Source organism: Geotrypetes seraphini, chromosome 2 (genome assembly GCF_902459505.1).
Source record: "Geotrypetes seraphini chromosome 2, aGeoSer1.1, whole genome shotgun sequence".
In the NCBI taxonomy this organism is placed as follows: domain Eukaryota; kingdom Metazoa; phylum Chordata; class Amphibia; order Gymnophiona; family Dermophiidae; genus Geotrypetes; species Geotrypetes seraphini.
Window position 1 is genome coordinate 93,492,938 of NC_047085.1, and position 26,720 is coordinate 93,519,657.

Genomic DNA, 26,720 nt, shown 5'->3' on the forward strand with positions numbered 1-26,720 from the left:
CTTTGGCACTGATTTTCATATTCAGTTTTCTTTTATTTATCTGCCTTAATCTCATATCTATCTTTCCAACTCTTCCCCTCTCCTTCATCTATCTGTGCCATATTTTCCCTCTCTTCTCTCCCACTTCCTTATGTTGATATGCACCATCTCTTTCCTCTCTTCTCTCCTCTCCCACTTACCTCTGCCACCATGTGCCACTATCTCATTCCCCTTCTCTCCATCCATGTGCACCATCTCTTCCCTCCTCATCCCCTTCCCTCCATCCATGTGCACCATCTCTTTCTTCTCTTCCAATTCCCTCCATCCATTTGCACCATCTTCTTTCCCTTTCCTCTTGCCTTCCCCTCATCTACATCCACGTGTCACCATCTCCTTCCTCTCCCCTCCATCCATGTGCCTCCTGTTTCTCTCCTCTCTGCCCCTCCCATTTAGCATCTATCCCTCCTTCCTCCATTTCCAACCCCCTGTTTCACCAAATGTTCTCCCCACCCAGTTCCAAAGCCCCCTCACTACAAAAATTGCAAGAAGGTTACTGGCATGGCAGCAATTCTCTTGTGCTGCCCCTGGCCTCTGCACGGTTCCTTTGCTGTGATCCACCCAAGTGGAAACAGGCAGTTGCTTCAGATGGGGGTAGACCACAGCAAAATATATTGGTCTGGGGCAGGGGGGAGTAGGTAGGATAGGAGTGCCGACCATTGGTGGAGGGGGTGGAATGGAAGATAGCTTGAGGAATCCATCTGCATCAAGTTTGAACAAAATTCAGGTGTTTTTGAGGCAGATTGAGTTGGATTGAAAAATTCAAGATGGCCACCGTGGCAGCATTCTAACACCATAAATGGCCCGGAAGAGCAAAATTACAGTTCAAAAAATTCAGGGAAGGGTTTTTTAGAAGTGGGGAACCCTAAAGGAAGGCCCAGCAACCTTCAAATATGCAATTTAAAACCACCACCAATGTCTCCCATAGGCTAAAATAGGCTGTACTCACAGTTACTGCTGGTGCTGGAACTGCTTTAGTGAGGACTCCAGCTGAAGGACAGAAAATAGTTTTGCCTCAGACAAGTGTGTAAGTTGCTCCATTGGCTTGTATCTTCAGACTGCCAGTCAAACCAATAAATGTGACTGAGATCTCAAACCCCCTAGCTCCACACATGGGGAGAGGAAAACACAGCCAGCACCCGATAAAGCCCTCAGGCCCGGCATGGAGCCACACAGCCTATGCTCAGGCTCTGGATAACCATGAGTGAGCTCTGCTATAAGGGAAATGGCCCCGAGCCTCCAAATTGTCAGTGCAGGCTGGCTAGGCAGGTTCCTCTAAGGGTTGACCTGCAAGCTGCAGAGTCAATCCAAAGAGTCTTTGTCTTCTAACAGATAGAGTTGTCCCAGGAGCACTGGGAACCTCTGAAGCACCAAAATCTTCACAATCTGGATAAAATACCTGAAAATATTAAAAAATGATCTCAGAACAGATCAGAAAACTACCTTCCAAGTCACGTGTAGAAGGAACAACTGAAGAGGAGCTGGAGTACAGCCCAGAGCAGGAGGTGGAGTCAGAAAATTTAACTCCTTCTATACAAACTCTGGGGTGGGGATACATAATCCAGTTGTCAGGACTCCTGTACCCTTTGCACCACAAAAATAGTTTAAACATGTTCACAGCTTTATTCTGAAACAGAATAAACCACGAACCTGAGCTAAACAATGAAATAACCATTCAAAAACAACTCACAACCCAAAATATCTACCCACCATATTAACAACTAGGTATACACATGATTGCCAAGCTCCCCGGTACCCACCAGAGTAGCTCAAAGCACCCTCCAATTCGTAGTTCATACCATGCAATAAACTGCAAACCACCATCGTCCAGCTTGATACCCACCAAGCCTATAAAATTGTAAACAAACTTATCCTGGGCCCCCATATCAAGAACACAACTCTTTACCTTTTTAGAATTCTTGGCTTGCCCTCCCCAATGCAACAATTCCCACTTCATATAAACACATCACATGTTCCCAACAACAGCATAGGGAATATGGGAGGGAACAAATTGACAGGATCAGCCTCATAAATTGGTCATTTTACTATTGTTATGCTGTTAACAAAAATGATAATTTTATGTCAAGCTATACTTGTACACTGCCTTGAGTGAAGTCTCTTCATAAATGTGGTTAATTTATCAAGTTTGCCAAGTTTTAAGTTTTATTAAATTTCGATATAATCGCCTTTTAAAAAATTTCTGGGTGAAGTACAAAATTAAAAAAATGTACAAGGCTTAGCTACATAGACTTAATTTTAAACTGACCAGACATACCAGAACATGAAGGGTAGGCAGGGAGGCTCGTACAATCATTAAAAGAAAAGAGAAACATTTAGGGGCCCTTTTACAAAGCTGCGCTAGCGGCTTTATTGCATGCATGCTACCACCTGCTCAAAAGGAGGCGGTAGCGGCTAGCGCGTGTGGCAATCTAGCGTGCGCTATTCCGCACGTTAAGGCCCTAACACGGCTTTGTAAAAGGAGCCCTTAAAGTAAGAACATTTAGGGAGGGTTAGTAAAAAATAAGAGAAGATCTTTCTTATTAGAAGGTATCAGTGAGTAAGTTTGGGGTTATTTCTAGAAGGCATCTTTGAAAAGACGGCTTTTCCGTTTCCCTTTGAAGTGTTTTTCCTTCTCTCAATTCAGGAGGCAGAGCATTCCATAGCTGATGATCTATGACAGAGATTTCCAGGCATCTAGTACCAATTATTTTTAAAGAAGGTATATATCAGGGGTGTCCAACCTGCGGCCCCGTGAAGTATTTTGTGTGGCCCCGGGTGAAGTATTTTGTGTGGCAGTGTTTTCCTCTGCTGCCCCCGGATGTTTACCATCTTGCCGGCTTCCTCTTCTGTCTTGCTGCAGCGTCTGCGTGTTTGTGCAGCCCCAGAAACATTTTTTTCGGCCAATGCGGCCCAGGGAAGCCAAAAGGTTGGACACCCCTGGTATAGATAATAGTTTTTGATCTGTAGATCGAAGCAAAGTGGTGTATATGGAATTAATAGATTGTGTATGAATTTAGGCGTTTTTGCATTAATTTTTTAATGTATTAACAGAGATATCTTATAAGCAATCCTATGTACTACAGGGAGCCAATGAGCTCTCATTAATAGCGGTGAAACGTGATCGTATTTTGTGGCATTTGAAATAATTTTTATTGCTGCGTTTTGAATTATTTGAAGTCGTTTTATTTCATTTTTAGTTGCTCCTTTTAATAATGAGTTACAATAGTCTAATTTTGATATCACTAGTGCGTGAATTAAGATGTTCAAAGATTTTGGCTCCAGAAATTTTGAAATTGATCGGATCAATCTAAGCTTGTAAAAGCAGTATTTCACAAAGTTGCTGATATGCTCATGATATGAGAATTTCATATCAAAAATGACCCTCAAGATTTTTAATGAAGTTACTTGTTGTAGGGGACTATTTTGAATAATGATTGGCCACTTAAATTTATTCCTTCTTTCCAAGGAAATAGCATTGTTTTAAATTTGACTACATTTCATGCTAGCATATTTTCATCTAGCCAAGTCCTAATGCACTCCAATTTTTGATTTGTTATTTGCATTTCATTGATATATTCTGAATCCCAATAAATAAAACATATGATAATATTATACATGGGGTAATTTTCTCTGGAATGAGTAACTACAGGTAGTGGATGGTCACAAGAGAAGCTCCCCACAGATATTCCTTTAGAAAAGTCACAGTGGTTATGGTTTCAGATTAAAGTCATGCAAATTAGGTATCTGCCTAGCCCCATCCAAAGTCTCCCCTACCAATTCTGAAGTGAAGTGTACGTACCGTTATTTCCGCACATATAGGGGCTGATTCTATAAACAGATGTCCTGATTGAATGTCACAGTAGATATCCTATCACCATTTGGCAGCCAATCAGAACAAAGGTTTTTAGAAAAAAAAAAAAAAATCCCTGAGGCAGGGCACCTACACTATAGATGTTTGTCGCAGGTCTAGAGAAATGGGTAGGGACACCTAAGCTTACTCAAGGCTTGGTGTGGGCATAGTTTTGCCCAGAAGTGGCCTTGAGTGAGTTCAAGCAGCCCTAGACATCTCCCTAAGGCAGTGAAAGATGCCTGAAATGTAGGTCAGCAAAGTGCTGGCCTACATTTCAAAAGTTAAAAGTAGACATGGCTGGCTGAGCTGATCACGGCAAAGGAATTCCTGATCAACTGAGCCAGCAGGACTGCCCAAAGCCGTGCTCCGAAGAGTCCTGCCGGCTCAGTTGATTGGGGGAAAACACTGCAGGCTGAGACAGAGGATCTCCCAACACATAGTCCCAAAACCTGCAGGAGGGATGCCCACTCCCTCTTGCCGCTGACCCTCCTGAACCTTCGACTCCCCCCCAATTGTAGCACGGTAGATGGGATGCCCATTCCCTCCTGCCACTGACTCCCTGACCCCCCAAATGAAGACTGGCAGGAGGGATGCCCACTCCCTCCTGCCCTCAGCCTCTTTGATCCCCCTAACCCCTCCAAATGTCGACTGGCAAGAAGGATGCTCACTTCCTCCTGCCAACACCCACCACAAACCCCTGACACCACCCAACCATTGATACCCCCTGATCTTCAACACCCCCCGACTCCCTTTAGCCCACCCTGACACTCCCCCATCCCTTGTATCTTTTTGAAGAAAGTTTGGCCCGGGGGGGATGCCTATTTCTCCCGGTTGACAGGCCTGCCTCTTCAAAGTGGTGAGCCTTCCTCTTCCCGTGGAGAGTGCCTAAAGCCCAGATTAGCTCAGATATCTAAGGACCCTTAGGCCTCTTTCCCGGTACCTGGGTTGCAATGGCATGGCCTGATTGGCACATTGTTGAGGTGGTGTTGATGTTTGGGGATGTTGGCAGTTGGGGGGTGTTGGGGGTTTGGGGTGGTGTCAGGGGTTCAGGGAGGGTTTCAGCAGGAGGGAGTGGGCATCCCTCCTGCCAGTATTTATTTTTTTTTTTGGGGGGGGGGGGTTCAAAGGGGCAGACAGCAGGAAGAAGTAGGCATCTTTCCTGCCAGTCTTCATTTAGGGGGTTCAGGGGGTCAGTGGAAAGGAGTGGTCATGCCTCCTGCTGGGCTACAATTAGGAGGGTATTGGGGGTTTGGAAGGGTCGGCAGCAGGAGGGAGTGGGTACCAGTTAGAGAATGGGAAGAGGTGTAGGCATCTGTCCATTAGGGCAGACACAATTCTGTATAGGATGCTGGTACATGATTCTCAGTTGCTTCTTAGGTGGCCACCAAGACTATCATCCTATACAGCAGTGTTTCTCAACACATGGTACACATACCCTTAGGAGTACGTGGGCCTCTTGTCGTGGTTACATGACCTAGATGCTGCAGAGGATATTCCCTGCCCATCAGTAGAAGAAACAACTGCCGGGGATCCGTGCCTGACCGCCTCCCCCCCCACTAAAGCTGCTGCCAGGGATCCCTCCCTCCCTGCCCATCTACCTGCACTTCCTCCCTGAAGCCGACCCAGTTACTTTATAGAGCCGCACTCGCTCCCTCTGCTCCAGAGAACTCCATGCAGGGACACGACTCATACACTGCACGTAAGTAGCTGACTCGGAAACCTCCTCTCCAACGTCAGAATTGATGTCAGAGGGAAGGCTTGTGGGCCAGCCAAGTGCAGCATGTGATTTGTTGCTCGCACCGTCCCTGCGCAGAGTTCGCTGAGGGAGGAGGGAGCAAGTGCAGCTCCAAAAAGTAACTGGGTCTGCCTTGGGGGGAGGGGATGCAGGTGGGCAGGAAGGGAGGGAGGGATCCCCGGAAGCGGCTTCAGTAGGGGCATGCGGGCAGGCTTATGACTTAATTTTGGGACAAAGGCTGGAAGGCAGGGAAGGGGCACAAACTCAACACAGAAGGAAGGAAGTGGGCACTAACTTGGGACATAGGAAAGAGGGAATATAAAGGGGGTAATTGTTGGGCATGAGTGTGTGAGTGAGAGATGGTGCATGTGGAGAAAGGAAGAAAGGAAAATTGGGCATAGAGAGAGAAGAGAGGTAGAGATGCACGGGGAATAGAAGAATGAGAGGGAGAAATGTTGGATGTGATGGTGGAGAAGGACCAGAAGGAAAGATTGAAGGGGATGCAAGGGGGAGGAATGTTGGATATACTGATGGAGGGAGAGATGTGGCATTGTGCTGGAGAGGAGTGATAGAAAGAGAAATGGACATGAGGATGGTGGACAGTGGTGAAAAATGCTGCACATGATCTGGGGGATGAGAAAGTGAAAAATGTTAGATGTAACAATAGAGGGGGTGGGATAGATGCCTGGTTCTCTCAAGACAGATGGTCAGTGAGAGAGAGAGAGAGAGACTTGTTGCCAATAGGAGAGAGGAAGAAAATTTGGACCCTGGAAGGACAGAGAGAGATGTTGGTTGGGGAAGGGAATGAGGTCTGGAGGAGAGGAAGCATGCAGGAGGCAGAAAGTGTTGGATTCATGGAGAGAGAGAGAGAGAGAGAGAGAGAGAGAGAGAGAGAGAGAGAGAGAGAGAGAGAGAGAGTAAAAAATTGATGGGGAGGGAAGAAAGGAAGAAAGGAGAAATGTCACACTCAGGGGAAGGGGAAGAGGACAGAGAGTAAAAAGTTGAACTCATGGAGGGAGAGAGAGAGAGATGTTGGTTGGGGGAAGGAATGAGGACTGGAGGAGAGGAAATGTACAGGAGGCAGAAAGATGTTGGACTGGAGGATAGAAAGGAGGGAGAAATGTTGGATGTGGCAGTAGAGGGAGTGGGAGAGATGCACCCTAAATCTCTCTCTCTCTTTCTTTCCCCACTCACTTTGCAGCATGGGAGGGAATGTGAGAGAGAGGGAGACATGTTGCCAATGGGTAGGAGGAGAGAGGAAAAAAAGATGGACTCATGGAGGAACAGAGAGAGATGTTGGTTTGGGGAATGGAATGAGGACTGGAGGAGGGGAAGCATGCAGGAGGTAGAAAGAAAGAAATATCGGATGCACAATCAGAAGGAAATGCAACTAGAGACTCATGAAATCACCAGACAGCAAAGGTAGGAAAAATGATTTTATTTTCAATTTAGTGATCGAAATGTGTTAGTTTTGAGAATTTATATCTGCTGTCTATATTTTGCACTATAATTATCTATTTTTCTATAGTTGTTACTGAAGTGACATTTCATATTTTAAAGTCATCTGCCTTGACCTGTTTGAAACCCCCCAAATATAAATGAGAATTTACATTTTCTCTGTGTACAGTGTGCTTTGTGTTTTTAAAAAATTTTGTGGTTACCATTATATATTAATAAGATTACATTGTATGTATATGAAAAATGGATGGAAGAAATTGCATTATAATTAGTACTATTATTATGGGGGCAGGTCTGGGGCACAGCTTAGGTGGGTCTGAAGCGGAGCTTGGGTGGGGGTACTCGGTTGGCATTTGTTAGGCTTAGGGGGTTCTTGGCTTGAATAAGTTGAGAAACACTGCTATACAGAATCAGCCCCATAGTACTTTTCCCCTTAGAAAACTTGAGGCAATTTTAAAGGGCATTTTTTTATGGGTAGACACATGTTTATCCAAAAAAAAAAAACAACCAAAGAATAAAAAAGTAAAGATAAAAAAATGTCTGTACTACTTTTAATTTTTAAACCAGGTAGCTATCTGAAACAATACACATTCTTTATTCAAGCAAAGTAAAAGGAAAAACTCTGAAAACTAAAAAGGTTTAATTTGAAGTTAGGGGAATGGGACTTCAAAGTTTTGAATTAATACATATGTGGGCTATTTTTTTTTTTTCTTGGAATTGAGCTAGCTTGAAATTGTAAATCTGTTTTAGGTTAAGTTAATTGATTTTTCTTGAAGTCCCTTTCCACACAACCACCTCCAACTACATCAGACAAAGGAAAAATTCAGTCAGAAGTATGGAAACAAGGCAGTATAATAGGTGATATGTTATGCATGGATATTTCTGACACTGGTTGCTAGGAGAGTGAAAATGAATTCAGTAATCCCTTTTGTGGAGGAATTAAACAATCACAAACTTCCCTCTAAAGGAATGCAACAAAGAACACACACTCGTATATAAATATTGCAGATATTAAGGCACCATAATATAATGGAGATATGCACAAATGAATGTTTGTCTATGTTTTTTAAATTCTTTATTTCTACAATATAGCTAATCCATAGTTTTCTTGTAGCTATGAGGAATGTTTGAATAAACATGGTGCTCAAAAATCAGTATTGGAAAAAAATTGCCACTAAGGGCCATACTCTATATATGGTGCCCAAATAATCAGCTTTGACTAGAATGACAATTAGCGTGATTCTATAAAAGGTACATGCGTCATAACTTTTAGGTGCATTCATATATGCCAAGTAAATCTAGGCCTAAACACCTGCGCCTAACTTGTGCGCATATCAGGCATATTTTATAACAGTGCACACAAATTTTAGGAATGCCCACAATCCGCCCATGCTCTTATCCTGGCCATGCCCCTTTTCAGATTCATGCATTAAACTTGTGCAAATAACTTCTAATTAGTACCAATCAGTGTCAGTTATGAGGGGTTAATTGCCAATTATCGGCTCCAATTAGGCTTGTTAAGCAATTAAGCTGTGTGTACCAATTTTCATGCACAATTTAAGGCACCATATACAGAATTTGGGGGTAAATGCTATTCTAGAAAGAATACTCCATGTTGAGCCTCCTTTAGAGAATAGCACTTAGAGCCAATTCCTGCATCCAAATTTTGGCTCCCATATTTATGCCACCTGAAACCTGGTATAAATGCTCATATATTCAAAAAATCCTTATACCATATCATCTTCAATGAAAATTAACAAACCATGACATCCATAGTATAGCAAATACCATTCAAAGAATAGCTTGATGAAACATTCACTATTTTCACAAAATAAGTATTGTGAAATTTTTTTTGGACCATTCAGAATTAAATGACATTCAATTGTAAGGAATCAACAAAGAACTATCCCCAGTCAGCTTATAAATTGTCATTGGTCAGATTTTTTTTATATTTTTCAGTATCCACATTTACCCAAAATGAATTCTCTATGTTCATAAATAAATGTTCAAAAAACTTATCTTAAGTGCTGCAGAAAGCCACTGTCTGCCGACATAGCTATGTTTCGGATACCACATCAGGGCAGATGGTTTCCTTAAAAAAAACAACAACAAAAGACAAAAAAAAAACACAGCGCTCAGCACATTTCAAAGGAAAAAATATATAATTCTAAGCATACTAAGCAAGCTGTCTCCATCACTTATATCTTAAAAAATTTTAACAAAACTTTATTACCTGAATAACGTGTGTCAGTCTTTTCATAGTATGGTCATAATAAACAGCTACTGACAGCTATTTGAGATGCTTGGCAGTATTGATTGGAGGAAAATTGATCATACGATTGAGCCTTACTTAAATATATATAGATGTGGTGGCCATGTTGTTATGGCTGCGCTATGAAGAGACTGCCACGTGTCATTCAGGTAATAATGTTTTATTTTAAAAAACTTAGGATATAAGTGATGGAGATAGCCTGTGTAGTATGCTTAGAATTATAAGGATTTTTTTCCTTTGATATGTGCTCAGTACAGTAATGTGTTTTTTTTCTTTTTGGAATCATTTACCCTGATGCAGTATGCGAAACGTAGCTATATCGGCAGACAGTGGCTTTCTGTAGCACTTAAAATAAGTTTTTTGAACATTTATGAACACAGGATTCATTTTGGATAAATGCTGGCACTTTGAAAAAACTGATCTATGATGATTTATAAACTGACCGGGAGTCTTTGTTGATTCCTTAAAATTGAATACCAGCTAATTCTGAATGGTCAAAAAATTTTCACAATAGTTATTTTGGATAATAAATACAGGTTTGCTATGGTGTTTGCTATACTACAAATGGCATAGTTTGTTAATTTTTTCAATGAAAAATAATATTGTACAGGGATTTTTTGCATATATGGTCTTACTTTACTTCCACAATTTAATTTAATAACCCACTAGATTAGCTAAGGTGCCCAACTCATGGCACTTTGGCACCAAAATGCACTATTCTATAAAACCATGCAAAATGTTTGAACACCTCTGCCTCTTCCTTGCCCTTGCCCCTTTTTGAATTGCACATTAGTGGATTTAGGTGACCAGTCTTATATAATAGTATGCAGACAGATGCATGTGCAAATACCGATTAATGCCAATTAACTACAAAAATAGATTGTTAATTTACCCCCTCTTTTACGAACGTGTAGCGCGAGTTTTAGTGCCGGCAGTGGCAGTAGCTGCTCCGGCGCTCATAGAATTCCTATGAGCGTTGGAGCAGTTACCGCTGCTGCTGGCAGAAAAACCCGTACTGCGCGTTTGTAAATGAGGGGGTGAGTTGCATACACGTCCTTGACTGTGCCGATACGAAGGGGTGCTGAAAAGTTCTCAGCCCGACCAACCAACTTCCTAAATTCTGAGCGTTATTTTGTCATTGTAGCTGAAAAGAGTGCTATCTTATTTCATTGAGTGCCAATTTGCAGAAACAAAATTCTATATTTTGATATTGTTTCAGATCACTGATTGAACCATATCCATGCCATTCTCTTCCTGGTTGGGCTGAGAACTTTTCAGCACTCCCACGTATGTTGCCACCCAAATTTGGTGCCATGTATAGAATCCAGGGGATGATACCTACATGGCTAAATTGCCCATTTGGTGCTAGCTGGTCATTTTCAGCAGCACTTAATCGGTTAGTGCTGCAGAAAATGTTTGGTTAGCACCTAACTGATAAGCTATTTTGGAGGCATTCTGGGGCCTGAATCTGATATTCAGCAGTTATCCAACCATAATAACTGAAAAACAGGACAGCATAAAAATCAGCTCTATCTTTATGCAGTGCTCCATAGACCTTAGGGGTCCTTTTACTAAACTGCAGTAAGGCTTAGCACACGCTTACCACAAGTTAAAAGTGCTTACCGTGGGACTACAATAATTTTTCTGAATTTTCTCTAAGGGAGCATGTTTGGGGTAGAGAGTGGGAGTGACTGTGCAAATCAGCATGTGAGGCATTGCCACAGGCTAATTGATTAGCATAGGGTTAGTGCATAGGTATTGGTAAGGGTTCACGTGGCAACTTTTTTTAATGACCACATGCCAATGACAAAATTATTGCATGTGAAGTGAACGCACTAATTTAAACAAAAAACTCAGAGATGTATAATTAGCAGTATTTTCATCCACCACCTTACATCTCAATGCACCATTCATTCAATAGTTTCCTAGGACCATCAGTGTCAGACAACGATGAACAGCTGGCTGTTTAAGAAGCGTCACCGAGACGTCATCATCAGTCCTCACTGGAAGCTGGATTCCACATTCAAATTATCTTGCCCACTTGCGACTTGCATACATCAATGTTATTTGATTCATAAGTAGATATAATTTGCATAAATTCAACGTATACTGTATTTAAGACGTATTGCAAAAAAGCATATCTCATGCTCATATACTTTGCACAAATTCAAGAATAACTGAAAAGCTACTTATCTCAAATGCATCAGGGAATCAAGTTAAGCCAACACAAATTCATGTTTTGTCCACAAGGTGCTGTTTCAAGGCAATTTCGCCATCTTCTCCCTGCTCCCAACCTGTCAGACAGAGGTCGGAAGAATGGAAGAGAAGGGGAAATTGTCTTGTGGGTGAAACATGAATTTGTGTCGGCTTAACTTGACTCCCCGATGTATTTGAGATAAGTGGCATCAAATTTCCACAAAAAATTCATCTTGAAAATCTGAATGCAAGTTGTGTTATTCGATGTGCATAATAATGAAGTGCTTTACATACAGGTTTATACTTTGCATCTCATTATTAAACGAGTATGCCCATTTGCAATAAAATAATATTATGGGAAAATAAGGCACTACAACTCCAAGCCAGTAACCTGGTCCAACCACTACCTTATCCTGTTCTATCTCGCAAACTCAGCTACAGAGCCCCGGACTATGGAATTTGTTGGTATTTAAGTGGAGATAAAATTAAGATATTTAATAAAGCTGCGGTCAAATATTTCTTCCCATTAAAATGATTACTGGTTGATAGGTGAAGCTATTGGTAGCAGGTGATGGCGTGCGAATCCTAATGTTATTAAATATTAGGCGCACAACTTGGTAGGTGTGATTCTATATAAGTTAGGCACCTTGTTCAAAGCACCTACCGTGTTTCCCCGAAAATAAGCCCTAGCATGATTTTCAGGGTATGTCTTAATGTAAGCGCTACCCCAAAAATAAGCCCTAGTCCCTGGATTCGCTGGCAGCAGCACTTCCCCCTACTCCCCTCCTTCTGCCTCCACCCCCGCCGTGCAGCCAAACCCATCGTTCCATCTCTCCCTCCCGTCCGAACCCCATTGACTCTCCGACCGCGAGACCTACTACCTCCCTCCACAGAGCAGCATCGGCAGCATTCTAAACAGGCTGCTTCACGGCCTTCTCCCACCAGGGCATTCCCTCTGCCACATCACTGATGATGTAATCAGCAATGTGGCACATGGAAGGTCCTGGAGGGAGAAGGCCGCAAAGCAGCCTGTTTAGAGTCCTGCCGATGCTGCTCTGTGGAGGGAGGTATATAGGTCTCGCAGTCAGATGAGAGGGAGAGATGGAAGGATGGGATGGTCAGCGGGGGTTTGGCTGTGTGATGGGGGGCTGCTCAAGGGTTCTTCTGCAGCTGCAAGCTGGGCAAGGGTTCTGCTGCACAGGGATGGGAGGGAGGGATAGAAAGATGCTATGCACAGTACAAAGGTTCTGCTACACAGGGGGATGGGAGGGAGGGATAGAAAGATGCTTCAGAAAGAAGGTACAAGGGGATGGGTAAGAGGGGAGGAAAGATGCTGCACATGTGGGGGGGGGGGGAAATAAAGGAAAGAGGAAAAATTGGGGTGGAAGAGAGGAAGAGACAAATGATCATTGTACATGAAAAAAATAAGACCTACTCCGAAAATAAGACCTAGTGCATTTTTTGGGCCCCAAATTAATATGACACTGTCTTATTTTCGGGAAAACATGATTTCTAAAAGAAGGGATGGTTAGGGGTGGATTGTGGGCGTTTTTTTTAAGTTATGGACATGATTATAGAATATGGGCCAATGTGCTCCTAACAGGCAAAGGCATTTAGGCCAAGAAAACTCTGACATATATATGGTGCATCTAAAAGTTAAGATGATTAGTGATGCCTAAAGCCACTTAGGCGGCATTAAGCATGACTCTATACAGTGCATTTAAATTTTATGGAATCGTGCTTAGTGCAGCATTAGTAATTTTTTAGGTGATATATAGAATTGGGGCCTTTTTACACAGTAAAAAAAATACCACAATTAAAACAATAGAACAGTTCTATCAGGTAATGATATTAAAATGTATTTAATTTAGTAAAGTAACTTTCACCTTGCTTTCAAATTTACATGAACATTTTTTTCAGTATTGTTGTAATTGTTGCAACTACTTAATTATTTTTAGGCCCTAAATAATAACTTTATGCTAACTGAAGTCAAGAAAAGTTCAATGAAAGACACATACTATAAAAAATCATTTTCTGAAAGCACTCAGAAGAGAAATGTTGATTTATAATTATTTATGATGTGATATATTTGATAATGGTTAGCATATTTTAAGCCTTTTGACACATTAGATGCTATTATTCAAAACCATATATTTAAAATTATTATTACTGGTATTCTTTCTAATTAGATCGGAATAAAAAGGCTAATTTTCATTGCAATAATGAAGGTTAATTTCAATCTTGCTCCGTGTTTACCAGCTTATTAAAAAGTGCTCCCCTTAGCCATGGCATAGACATATTACATTTTCAATGCAAATGTATTAATCTGGATAAACTCTATATTAATCCTTGCACTGCATAGAGATGTAATTTGGATTATAATTAATCTAAAGTGGCACTAAATTTAAATGACAATATAAATGAAGCATTAGTTGGATTTCCCACTCTGAATGAATATTCAACAAATATAACATGCATACTGTTAAGTCTCGTTTTGAAAGCTCCAGTCCTTGAGATAAGGTAAGCAACACAGCACAACAGCTTTATACAAACACATGGTAATCCCTTCTAGTCTAATAGATCCTATGCTAAAGAGGGTCACACTGCTTTCCTGTCTAACTTGTCAAGACCAATTATTTATTGTTTTTTTCTGGGATTTCTTTGGCAAGTCTTGTGAGGTTAAATTCTTGAGAAAGCCCAAATTAACATAACAAATTATACATTAGTGTGTTGCTTAATCATTAGAAGCACTTGTCAGTTATTTTGAGAATTAATAACATGACAGGACTAGTAAATAAACTGACATCAGTTTGAAAAAAAAATATTGTTTTTGTTACATGTGCCACATGAAATTTTGCAGTGGAAGATATATTAGTTGTAGGCTATGAAAATCTGGATTTTGATAAATAGTCCAGAGGTGATTTCAGTTGTGGTAGCGCTTTATGTAGCTAGGGATGCTAAGGCCTACAACCAAGATCAGTGCTAAGCTTAAAGATAGGAGAGCAATTTCTTCTTCGGCATAACTATTAAGTGTTATCAGCATTCTGAAGTATCAGTCAATAGAAACTTACAGTAGGTACCTTTGTTATTGTCTGCAGTTCAACTCCCTGTAGTCTGTCACAGTAAAATTGCAATTTTGCTGTCAGTGATGTGACCAATAACGCCTGTCCCTGCTGTAGACAAGGACTGTACTCACTGCTGGGTCTTGCCACAGGCACAAAGTGGAAAACATATTAAAAAAATAAAAACCTTTTACAGTGCAGTGTGATTAAAACCCTATAGAAATGGCATACCTCTGTCTTACAGAGGGGATGCACGCACCAGAAAAAGCTGCATTTGAGGACCTGATCATCCTCATCTGACCTTTTGTCCTGTGTTAATCCCCTGTATGAGAAATGCAGGATAACTTTTGGTTTTCCTTCACTTAGTATGAACCAAGTTTATTAAAGGTTCTTAACAGAGACATGCAGGGGGACAAACACTTAGGGCTCCTTTTACAAAGGTGCGCTAGCGTTTTTAGCGCACGCACAAGATTAGCGCCCGCGCTAGCTGAAAAATTACTGCCTGCTTAAAAGGAGGTGGTAGCGGCTAGCATACGTGGCATTTTAGCATGCGCTAAAACCGCTAGCACACCTTTGTAAAAGGAGCCCTTAATAAATCAAATGTATGAATCTAAGGACCTGAAAAGGAGTACACTATGTAACAATTTTATTTTATTCCAGGGTAATAAGTGTTCTTTCTTAATTGCCTATGTCTAATCTAATCTAATCTTCATTTTATATACCGAACCTACTCCCTAAGGAGCTCGACTCGGTTTACAGTTTGTTAAAAAATGAAACATAACAAGTAAAAACTGTGGGATAAAAACAGAAATTGGTTAGATTAGATGGATGGAAAAAGTTAGAAAAAAAGTATGTTGAATTGCTTAAAATTACTGTTCGACAATATAAAAATGGCTATCATTCCCCTCAAACTCTACTTTTGTGATCAGGATATTGATATTTTGAAATTTACCTTTTTTTTTGTAGAAAATTCCAAATTGATTCCAAGTTGAGTAAACTTAGGGGCCCTTTTACTAAGGCATGGTAGGGTATTGCCACATGGCAAATTATACTGCAGGCATGCCACACTTGCCTCTGTGTTAAAAAAAACTTACCATGTGACAATTCAGGCAGTAAGGCTTATTGTGGCAGTTCACAGCTGGACCACCAGGTCTTTAAAGATAGGGTTTTTTAAAGCCTGGGAGTCGGAAAAGAGGTGGGATATGTCAGTCAACATGTAAAGGAGGTGGGAGGGATCTCTCCTGTCCCGGCTTACCACTGGACCACCAGGGTTTATGGCAGGCCTGCAAGTTATCAGGGGAGAGAGAGAGGGAGGGGGACTGGGTGCAGAGCATGGCAGGGCATGAATGGAGGGGGCTGGGTGCAGAGCCTGGCAGGGCAGGGGAGGGAGGCAGGGAAGGAGGGGGGCTGAATGCAGAGCCTGACAGGGGAAGGAGTGGGGCTGAGTATAGACCCTGTCAGTGCAGGACAGGGTAGGAAGGGAGGGGGCTGGGTGTAGAGTCTGGCAGGGCATGGAGGGAGGGGGACTAGATGTTGATTCTGGCAGGGCAGGGGAAGGAGGTAAGGAAGGATGGGGCTCGGTGCAGAGCCTGGCAGGGGAGGGAGAAGGGCTGGGTGCAGAGCTTGGCAGGGCAGGGAGTGAGGGAGAGGGGCTGGTGGCAGAGCCAGGCAGGGCACTTGAATACAAAGCCCTGGTTTATATTTGAGTCAACCTATTTTCTTTTTTTTTTTTTGGGGGGGGGGGGGTGGAGAAAGGTCACCTAAGTTTATATTTGGATTGGTTTATATTCATTTATAAATGATGATCAAATTTGAGGGAATGACTGAAAAATGAAGAATGATGAATAAAAGAACAATAAAGTAAAAATAAGAAGCACAAAAAGGTTTCTAAGTTTGATGTGCTGAAGAGACTTCGAAGATAGCTTAAAATTAAGAACTGATAGTTCTATAAACTGATGTCGGGTAGGAAGGCACCAGCAGCATATGGTATGGGCACTGCCTAAAGATTTAAAGTGACAGCGCACTTGACAGTGTCTGTACTGAGTTCCATGGAAGATGTCACTCACATATAAAGAGATTAGGTTCTTACCTTGATAATATATTTTCCAGTAGATAGAGATGGTATGCTGAACCATAGGATATGTGCTCACGAGCATACTACAGAAGATATCAATCACAGCTTTTCAACTCATCCTCTTTCTCCACGGTCTCTGCTGCTCTCTTCAGTGTGTACCAAAGCTGGTAACAGTCTTACAGATGAAGACAGAAGGAGGGATATGGGAATTCCCTAAAACCAGGTGTCTGATCTGCTCAGATGAAGTTAAAACAGTCAATGAAAAAACAGTAAGGTAGTTCAGTGGCGTATTAGGGGGGGAGGGTCCACCCTGGGCACCGTGTTAGTGGGGACACCGGCACCCCTCTTCCTCTCCACCTCCGCCCTCGCTTCTTCCCACTCCTCTCCTCGCCATGCGCATGCCTCCTTCTTTTCCCCAATACATCTAGTTGTTCACCTCCATGAGCAACAATTCTAACATGCTCCTTGCGACTGCATCATCTCTCCCGCTGACGTCACTTCCGGGTGCTGCGCATAGGAAGTGACATCAGTGGGAGAGATGACGGGGTTACGAGGAGCATGTTGAAGTTCTTGTTGCATGCAGCAGTGAACAACTAGAGATGCGGGAGAAGGGAAGGGGGTGCACATGTGACAGGGGGGATCAGGGATGGAGTGGGGAAGGGGCACCAACGCTCCAGGCACCTCTCACCCTCGCTATGCCACTGATGTAGTTAAAACATTAGCAAGCCTCTGAGAAGAATAGTAAATACAAGAAAATACAATAAACATAAACAGCCTGAACATTTACGGAGCTCAACCATTTCTTCCTTATAATCCTCGGATAAGTCTCTTCCTAATGCAATAGTCTGACTGACAGTGAAATCTTAGCTATGGAACTGACCTTTATGCTTGAGTCAGAAAGTAGGTGCTTCAGATAAATTGCTGGGTAGAAGATTCAGCATACCATCCCTATCTACTGGAAAACATTATCACGGTAAAAACCTAATCTCTTTTTCCAGTGCAATAGGGATGGTACCTAAGTCCTTAACCCTAAGGCCAATGCAATAGGGATGGTACCTAAGTCCTAAATGAGCCTGCTCGTAGTACTGAGGACCCAAAAGTGGCATCCTCCTGTGCTGCTAGGTCCACCCTGTAGAATCTCGTGAAAGTATGAATGGAGGATCAAGTTGCTGATCTAAAAATCTCCTCAGGTGGAATTGCCTGAGCTTCCGCCCAAGAGGAAGCCACTTCTCTTGTCTAGACAGGTGGTTGTTTACTGCAACTGATATATACAGAGGATATCATTCAATGAATCCACCTAGAAGTGGCGGCCTTGGAAACCGGTCTGCCACATCTTGCCTGATTGAATAACAGAAAATGTGATTTGAAAGATGAAATTCATTAGTCACCTACAGATAATGCAAGAGAACTCTCCAGACGTTTAAAATTTTTAAGGCCTTGTCTTTCATCTTGGACCCAGTGGGATGAATTGCTGACAGTCTAACCTCTTGGTTGACATGAAACTCCGAAATGACTGTTGGTAAGAAGGAAGGAACTGTATGAAAGGCTATTCCTACTTCTGTGATCCTGAGGAATGGCTCTCTACACGACAGTGCCTACAATTCTGAGACTCTTCTGGCAGATGCAATTGCAACCAAAAAGGCTGCTTTGACCAATAGATCCATGAGGGAGGCTTTCTAGAAGGGGTCCTAAGGAGCCCAACTGAGTCCTTCTAAGACTATATTAAGATTCCATGATGGAAACAGATCATGATTTGGTGGCCTTAGTCTCAGGGCACCTTTCAAGAACCTGACTATGTCTGGATGGGTCACTACTGAAGCTCTCTTCTAATGGCCCTGGAAACGAGAGCTCTGCTATTTAAACTTTAAGGGATGCCACTGCCAATCTCTTGTCAAGGCCCTCTTAGAGGAACACCAGTACTGACGAGATTGGGTCTTTGCCCAACTCTAACTTTTCTTTGCTGTACCAAAAATGAAACGTCTCTCACACCTTAGCATACGCAAAACCATTGTTGGATTTTTGGCTCTAAGGAGAGTAGCGATGACTACTTTCAATATCTTTTTTGGGTTAGCGTCCCAGATCTTCTAGGGCAATCAGCCCCTAAGAGAGGAAGTATGGGTGCACCTGGAGACTGAAACTTTGTTACTTCTCCAGGCATACAAGATCCACGTATCTTGGGTGCCTGGGCCAAAATGGTGTTACTAGAACTACTTGTCCCTGGTGATTTGCTATTCAGCGGATCACCCAGCCTATCATGGGCTAAGGTGGGAACACATACAGTAGCCTGGTCTCTGGCCATGGTTGAACCAGGGCATCTAGCCCTATAATTCTGGGTCACACCTTCAGTTGATGAACTGAGTCACCTTTTTGTTCTTTGTAGTCTCCAACAGGTCAAACACCAAACAACCCCATCATCAACCCTCCCACTGCTCCAGGTACATTAGACAGATTATGAGCCCACTGAGATAGACAAGGAAAATACTTGAGTACCTGAATACATTCATGTAAAATGTTCTGAGCTCCCTGAGATAGACAAGGAAAATACTTGAGTACCTGAATATATTCATGTAAAATGTTCTGAGCTCCCTGGGGAGAACGGTATAGAAAATTGAACAAATAAATAAATAAATAAAAATAAATCTCACAGTGACCTGGAATGCTTTCAGGGACAATGGCTATGCTCCCCTGTCTAATGTATGTCTGCTGAGGTAATCCGTTTGAATACTGTCCATTCCAGCCACATGTGCTGAAGATTTCCTGCAGGTGAGTTTCTGTCCAAAAGAACAATGATTTTGCCTCCTACCAGAACGGAGTGTTCTTGGTGCCTTCCTGCCTGTTGACATAGGCCATTGCAGTGGCATTGTTGGAGAAGACTCTGACTGCTTTACCCTCCAGCAAAGACTGCAGTTGTTGCAGTGCCAGATGAATGGCTCTTAGTTCCAGCCTGTTGATAGACCATTTCTGCTGAGATGGAATCCATTGTTCGTGAACTGGATAACTGTTGCAGTGAGGTTCCCAGTTGAACAAACTGGCATCCATTATTAGGATGACCCAGGAATTGATCCAGAGCAGGATTCCCTTCACTAGAGACTGTGGGCAGAGCCACCAGCTCATGCTGCTTTGACCCATCACTGTCCAAGGGAGTGGAACTTGCAGGAAATCTGAGGTGACCAGCTGAACAACAACGCATCCTGGAGGAGACACATATGAACCTTCACCCAGGGCATGATTTCTATTATGGCTACCATCGACTCAAGGACCTAAAGGTAATGCTACGCAGTAGGCACCCGCTTGGTCAATAGGTCTATAATTTGACCACAAAACTTCTGTTTGCGTACTTCTGGAAGAAAGACTCAGCCTTCTGCCATGTAGAATAAGACCCCAGATATTTCAGGGACTGTGCCAGAACTAGTTGGCTCTTTCAAAAGTTCACAATCCAGCCCAGACTCTGCAACATCTCCACAACTGCTGCTACTGCCTTTTCTCCTTCTGATCGAGATGGTACTCTGATGAGCCAGTCGTCCAAGTACGGATGCACTTGCCAACCTGTTCTGCAGAGATGAGAGATCACTACTACCATAACTTTGGTTAAAGTTTGGGAGCCATTGACAGCCCAAAGGGAAGCACTGAGAATTGGTAGTTATTCTCCAACACAAAGAATCTCAGGAACTTTCAGGTAAGCTTCTGTCAAATCCAGAGTGGCAAGAAATTCTTCTGGCTCTACTACTGTTATGACGAAGCAGACAGTCTCCATTTTGAATCAAGGAACTCTCATGGCCACGTTGATGTGTTAAGAATATAACATAAAAATAGCCATACTGCGTCAGGCCAATGGTCCATCAAGCCCAGTAGCCCATTCTCACAGTGGCCAATCCTGGTCCCTAGTACCTGGCCACAACCCAAGGAGTAGCAAAATTCCATGTTGCAGATCCTGGGCAAGCAGTGGCTTCCCCCATGTCTTTCTCAATAACAGACTATGGACTTTTCCTCCAGGAAAATGTCCAAACCTTTCTTAAAAACAGCTGTTCTATCTGCTCTTACCACATCCTCTGGCAACGGGTTCCAGAACTTAACTATTCTCTGTGTGAAATTTTTTTTCCTCCTATTGGTTTTAAAAGTATTTCCCTGTAACTTCATCGAGTGTCCGTTTTCTTTGTAATTTTTGAGAGAATGAAAAATCAATCCACTTGTCTCTGTTCTACTCCACTCAGGATTTTGTAGACTTCAATCATATCTCCCCTCAGCCGTCTCTTTTCTAAGCTGAAGAGCCCTAACCTTTTTAGTCTTTCCTCATATGAGAGGAGTTCCATCCCCTTAATTATCTTGGTCACTCTTCTTTGAACCTTTTCTAGTGCCGCTATATCTTTTTTGAGTTAAGGAGACTAGAACTGAATGAAATACTCTAGGGGTAATACAGGGGTAATATAACATTCTTAGACTTGCTAACCACTCCTCTGAGCCTTCCTTGGGCATGACAAAGTATATCGAGTATTTACCAGAGCTTGAGTCTTCTGAAGGAACTGGTTTTGTGGCTTGAATATCTAGCAACCTTTGTAACGTTGGCCATACTTTTTCCACCTTTACTGGCCAGCAAATCCATGAACCAGTCAGAGAGAGGGCACACATACTATCTTGTAACCCTCTCTAATAATTTCCAGGACCCAGCGACCAGTCATTATTTGTTCCAGGCCTCCACATAGTCTCAGAGCCAACTTCCAATCTTCAGAGGAGCTGGCATCAGTGTGGCTTTTGACTGGCACTGTGGAGCGGGAACTGGAATCTTGGTTTCTCTGGTTCCCAGAGAATTTCTGTCTGGAACTTTGATAGGCTCTGTGGTTAGATGCTTCTGTTGAGTACTATTGAGAGCGCCGTGACCCATGAAAGGAACCTCTGACTGCTCGAGGTCTGCTGTCTGGAAAAGATCTTGGCCTTAGTATCATCTAGGCCCTTCCCAAACAGCATCTGTCCCTTGAATAGGAGCCTGCTCAACATTGCTTTAATCACCTGCCCATTGTCTGATCTAAAGCATACGAAGGGCAGAGATCGATTATGAAGAGACTTTCCGCATAACTCTGATTATATCATAGAGTGCATCTGCTACATTGTCTACTCCAGCTAACAAAAGCTGTGGCAGGGGCTCAGCTTCCACCAGGTTCTGACTTCATAGCCTGGAATGACAGGTGCGTGCCACAAAAAAGGCAATGGCTGCAGCCTTAATCCCTAAGTCTAGAGCCTCAAACTGTTTCCTGAAGACCATATCCACTCTGCAGTCCTGCAGATCCTTTAAAACTATGCCTCTCTCAGGGAAGTGTGTTTGGTCACCTGGGCTATCAGGGAATCCACTTTTGGCATAACAAATATTTGCTAGAATTCCTGATCCATGGGATACAGCTTAATCCTAATTTTAGCTACCTTCATAGAGCCTTCAGCAGGCTCCCAGGGCTCTGTGATTTGGATTCCCATGTCTGGGTGCCACAGGAAAGACATGGGTTGAGCTTGGACTCCACTCAGAAGGGAACACTGGGAGGATGGGGTTTGTGGAGGGTTTATTTTTAGTTCTCAAAGGAACCCAGTAATGATTTCCAGCAATGCTGAGGACTTAAAGAGTCAGTGAATATATAGATCCTCCCCCTGGTCTATAGTTGATATTGCCTCCAGATCCTCTATATGAGAAGTTGCCTATCCCACCAGGGAAGCCTCACTTTGGGACAATAAAGGAATTAAATCTGACCCTCGTCCTCAGAGTCCCTGTTCAACGGACCATCAGAATTGCCTCTGCTCTCAGGGAAGAAGTGCTCTGAGCTTCCAGAGAGGCCTGCACACTGGTCCTTTTGCCAACTTATCTAACAGGCTTTGTTCATAAAACTGCCAGAGGAGATTAATGAACTCTGGGGGGTAAAGGCCTGAATGGGCAACTCTCCTTCACCCTTAGAATGGAATAATTCTCTTTTATTGGGCTGCAAAACATCTACACCCTTATAGTGCACAGGACTGCTGTCCTGAGGCTCCAGAAGGTATTTATTTCCCCACAATGGAACCCTTTCTCTTTCTTCAGCCTAGAAGTTTGTGGAGGGGCTAAGCCCAAATCTCCTACACCTCCATCCCATGCTCTTCAGCCACCCATCCAGTGCAAATAAGACATAAAATAGAGACATTAGAGTCCGAGGAATCCATTCCTGTTAGTTTTGAGGCAAAATGAGGTGTTTTGGAGAAATCTTAAAACTTAGAAAATATTTGGGAAATCCAAGATGTCCACCGCAGCAGCATTTTGGTGCCACAAAATGGCTTCCAAATGCTTAAAAATAAGATTTTAGAGGATGGAGACCAAAAACCTAAGTGTAGAAACAGTCAAAACACACTTTTCAAGACCCCCCCCCTGATTTTCCCCATAGCTGTCACAGTCATATGCTGGGGAGATGGTGCTGCAACCTGCTTTAACTTCCTTAAAGTGTAGCTGGATCTGGAGGGATTCTCTGCCTCAAGCTGCTGGTGAGCTCCATGCTGAGATTTTAAGGCTTCCAGTTGTACCTTAGTTGGACTGATCCTCTATCCCCCCTGACAACACAACTAGGATGCCCCAAAGGACCACTATTGATGCCTAACAGCCTGTGCTCAAGCTCCTGACTAAGTCAAGGAAGTGAGGAAGTGCTGAGGGCCCGGAAACCTGAGGGCCCGGAAATCTTTGGCAGGCTGGCTGTACTGGTCCCTGAGGGATACACCTGCCGGCTGTACTGGTTCCTGAGGGATACACCTGCCAGCTGCAGACTTAAATGTCTGCTCCTCTTCTAGCACGCAGAGCAGTCCCTTTGAACCGGGATCTTCGACACTGCACAAAAAAATCCACGAACAAGCTGAAAAACCAAAAAACACTGCAAAACAATAAAGAAATAAACAGAGCAGATCAAAGAGACACCTTCATGCTCACTTGCAGAAGGAAGAGCTGAAGGGGCAGTAGAGACTGTGAAGGAGGAGGAGTTGAAAAGCTTTGATTGCCATCTTCTACAGTATGCTCACGAGCACAGGTTCAACATACCATCCCTATTAGACGAAGAGAATATTATGTCTACCTGTCCTCGGAGAATGATAAAATTATGCAGCTCTTGCATTGTAACTATGGGGATAATTTTGTAATAGGATGCCTAGGTGATAAATCCAAAATGACACTCAATTTAATCCTAACAGTGTAAGAAGCATGTACATATATATTTTTATATAAAATAACATGTATACATTACAACTTTGCTTCCACTCTGCCCAAACTATGGCCTTGGAAATACCCATCTATAGATAACATAAAAAAATAGGTGTGCATTTTCCCCCTCATTATAAAAGGATGCTTAAATATAAGCATAATTTGCATGTTCAAATTTATAAAATACTAGCACTTACACTAGCAGAGTTCTCAGTACTATTTTATAATTTAATCATAGAACTCAATTAATATAAATGCAAGGAGGCACTCACAGAGAAGAGGCATGGGCAGGTCTAATATTTACATACATAACTTACAGAATATAGTGCTACATTTAGGCGCACTCATTAATGCCAGCAGTAGACCTTATTGAATGAGGGCATAAATGTAGATGCATTGATGGTGATTTATACTATCGTGTTTCCCCCAAAATAAGCCCTAGTTAAGATTGATCCCGCAACCCCCCTGAATGTCCTTGACACTCCCTGTCTCCATTCCTAGTTTTTTTGTTTTATTTTTAATCCAGGCTTCCACTATTTCTAGGCTGCTGCCAACCATCAGCAGTAGGAGGGGAGGATAAATACATATATTAAAAAAATTGGACTTGTCAATTCAACAACCCTAACCCCGGTGAAACCTGGCATACTTCTGCTCTGATGCCTTCTAAAGCATCAGTGGCGGCAGCACTCTGAACGGGCTGCTTCGCCTTTCCCGCCGGGGCCAGGCCTTCCCTCTGCAGCATGTTTCAATTTCTCCCTCCCATCCCCCTGTGCAGCAGAACCCCTACTGACCCTCCCACCGTGAAACTGACATACCTCCGAGGCATCCAAACATAGCAGCGACACTTTAAACGGGCTGCTTCACAGCCTTCCCCACCGGAGCTTTCCCTCTGCCGTGTCACTGATGATATCATCAGTGATGCAGCAGAGGGAAGTCCCTGCCGGGGAAGACCGCAAAGCAGCTCATTCAGAGCGCTGCCGCAGCCGCTGTCTTTGGATGCATTGGAGGTATGTCAGTCTCACGGTGGGAGGGTCGGTGGGGTTCTGCTGCACAAGGGGATGGGAGGAAGGGATAGAAAGATGCTGCAGAGGGAAGGCCTGGACCCGGCTGGGAAGGCCACGAAGCAGCCCGTTCAGAATGCTGCCGCCACCACTGATTTATGAGGCGTCAGAGCGGGGGTATGTCTCATGGTGGGAGGGTCGGTGGGGTTCTGCTGTACAGGGGGATGGAAGGGAGAAATAGAAAGATGCTGCACAAGGGGATGGGTGAGAGGGGAAGAAAGATGCTGCACATGGGGGAGGGGGGAGAAAGAAAAGAGGAGGAATTGGGGTGGAGGAGATGAAGGGAGAGATGACTGTTGTACATGGAAAAAAAATGACATCCTCTGAAAATAAGACGGTCTTATATTAATTTTAGCTCCCAAAAATGCATTAGGGTTTATTTTCAGGGAAACATGGTAGTATTCTCCAGTATAAAATACCTGTATATGCATAAATGTTCTTATAGGATGGACTGTCTGTATTAGGTTGATGCCTGAATTGTGGTGTCCAGTTACAGAACTGTGCCCTTTAAGTGCGGATACTTGAGATATGTATATGCTGTTGCACTATTTTTTTTAAATTAAAGCCCTTTTCTGTTTTACAAAATTACCTCTGTATTTGTAAAATAGTATTTTCCATACAACTAAAGATCTGGCTAATTAAAGGTTATATTCCCATTTTGTTCTATGGGAAAAGACCTTGATGAATCAAATGTCTTTGTGGTGAATCAAAGCACCTCTCTCTGCTGTTGTCACTGGATACAAGGAAAAGACAGATGACTACTCCAATCTTCTAGGCTTCAACCTATTTCAGCATTTCTTCTGCTTCAATGAGTCTAACATAATGTAAGTAGGTATAGCATGCAGCCAAAGAAGCCAATGTAATATTCATTGTGACTGTAGATTTCCATCTCATACATAAAAAGCATGGATGAAGTTGCATATTTGCCAAATCAAACACAGAAAAAGCCCTGAGTATCCACACCAGATGCCGGCCCCTGGTTTGTTTGTGCATAAGTAAATGTCATGACACGGAGGTTTTGTGTTCAAAGACAGTAGCTTTCATTACTGGGCTTTGTCTATTCCAAGAGATCAAAATTACTCAGCCCTTAATCCGTTTTCAATGATATTTCCTCTTTCTTAGGCTGAATCATCTGCAAACGTGTTTTTTTTTCCAATGGATTTTCTGAGGGATTTTTTTCTCCCATAAAGGCCTTGAAATAAATGCAATGGAAAAGGGCAGCTTCTTAAATACAGGGCTATCAGAAAGTAAGGATTTTGAAGGAAAAATATGATAGCTTTCATTCTTAGGGCTACAAGGGGGGCAATTTGATTGCAGGAAAAAAATTCAAGTGGTATCTAATCCTATGCTTATGAAAAATTAATATGTCATCAGAGGAATCACAAGTACAGCTAAGATTAATGAAAGGCGCTTAAAAAATTACAAGCACACAAACTGATTTGATTAAAAAATAATCTCACTGGTCGTCCTGTAATATTCTTCAACTTATCCACATCTATGCTGTCAGATGGTTATGATTAAAAATAGGTCAATGGGAGGCTACTGATAGAAATCACATGCAAAATGCACATGCAATGAATAGCAGCAGCAATGTCCAGACAGTTTAGAATGAAAAATCATTTAATAAGTACAAAAAAGGGACAACATTCTCCATCTTACCAGGGTCTTTATTATTTTTTTTCTCTTCTCCGTTGTCTTTCTCACTCAAATCTCTGTCCTCAGCAGGAGCCACTGTTGTGGTTTTGGCAGACCCTTCTGTCTCCTCACTTTGTTCCTCTGTGATT

The 26,720-nt window shown here is 42.7% G+C and overlaps 1 protein-coding gene across 2 annotated transcripts in view; it reads right to left on the minus strand.

Annotated features, from left to right (window-relative positions):
• Positions 1–26,720, minus strand: part of ZFHX4 (zinc finger homeobox 4) — a 568,535-nt gene that overhangs the window by 69,682 nt on the left and 472,133 nt on the right. For both annotated transcript variants that reach the window (XM_033933303.1, XM_033933304.1), the window contains one exon: positions 26,596–26,712. In XM_033933303.1, coding sequence (XP_033789194.1) covers positions 26,596–26,712 — 117 coding nt within the window. The remainder of the gene's footprint in view (positions 1–26,595; positions 26,713–26,720) is intronic.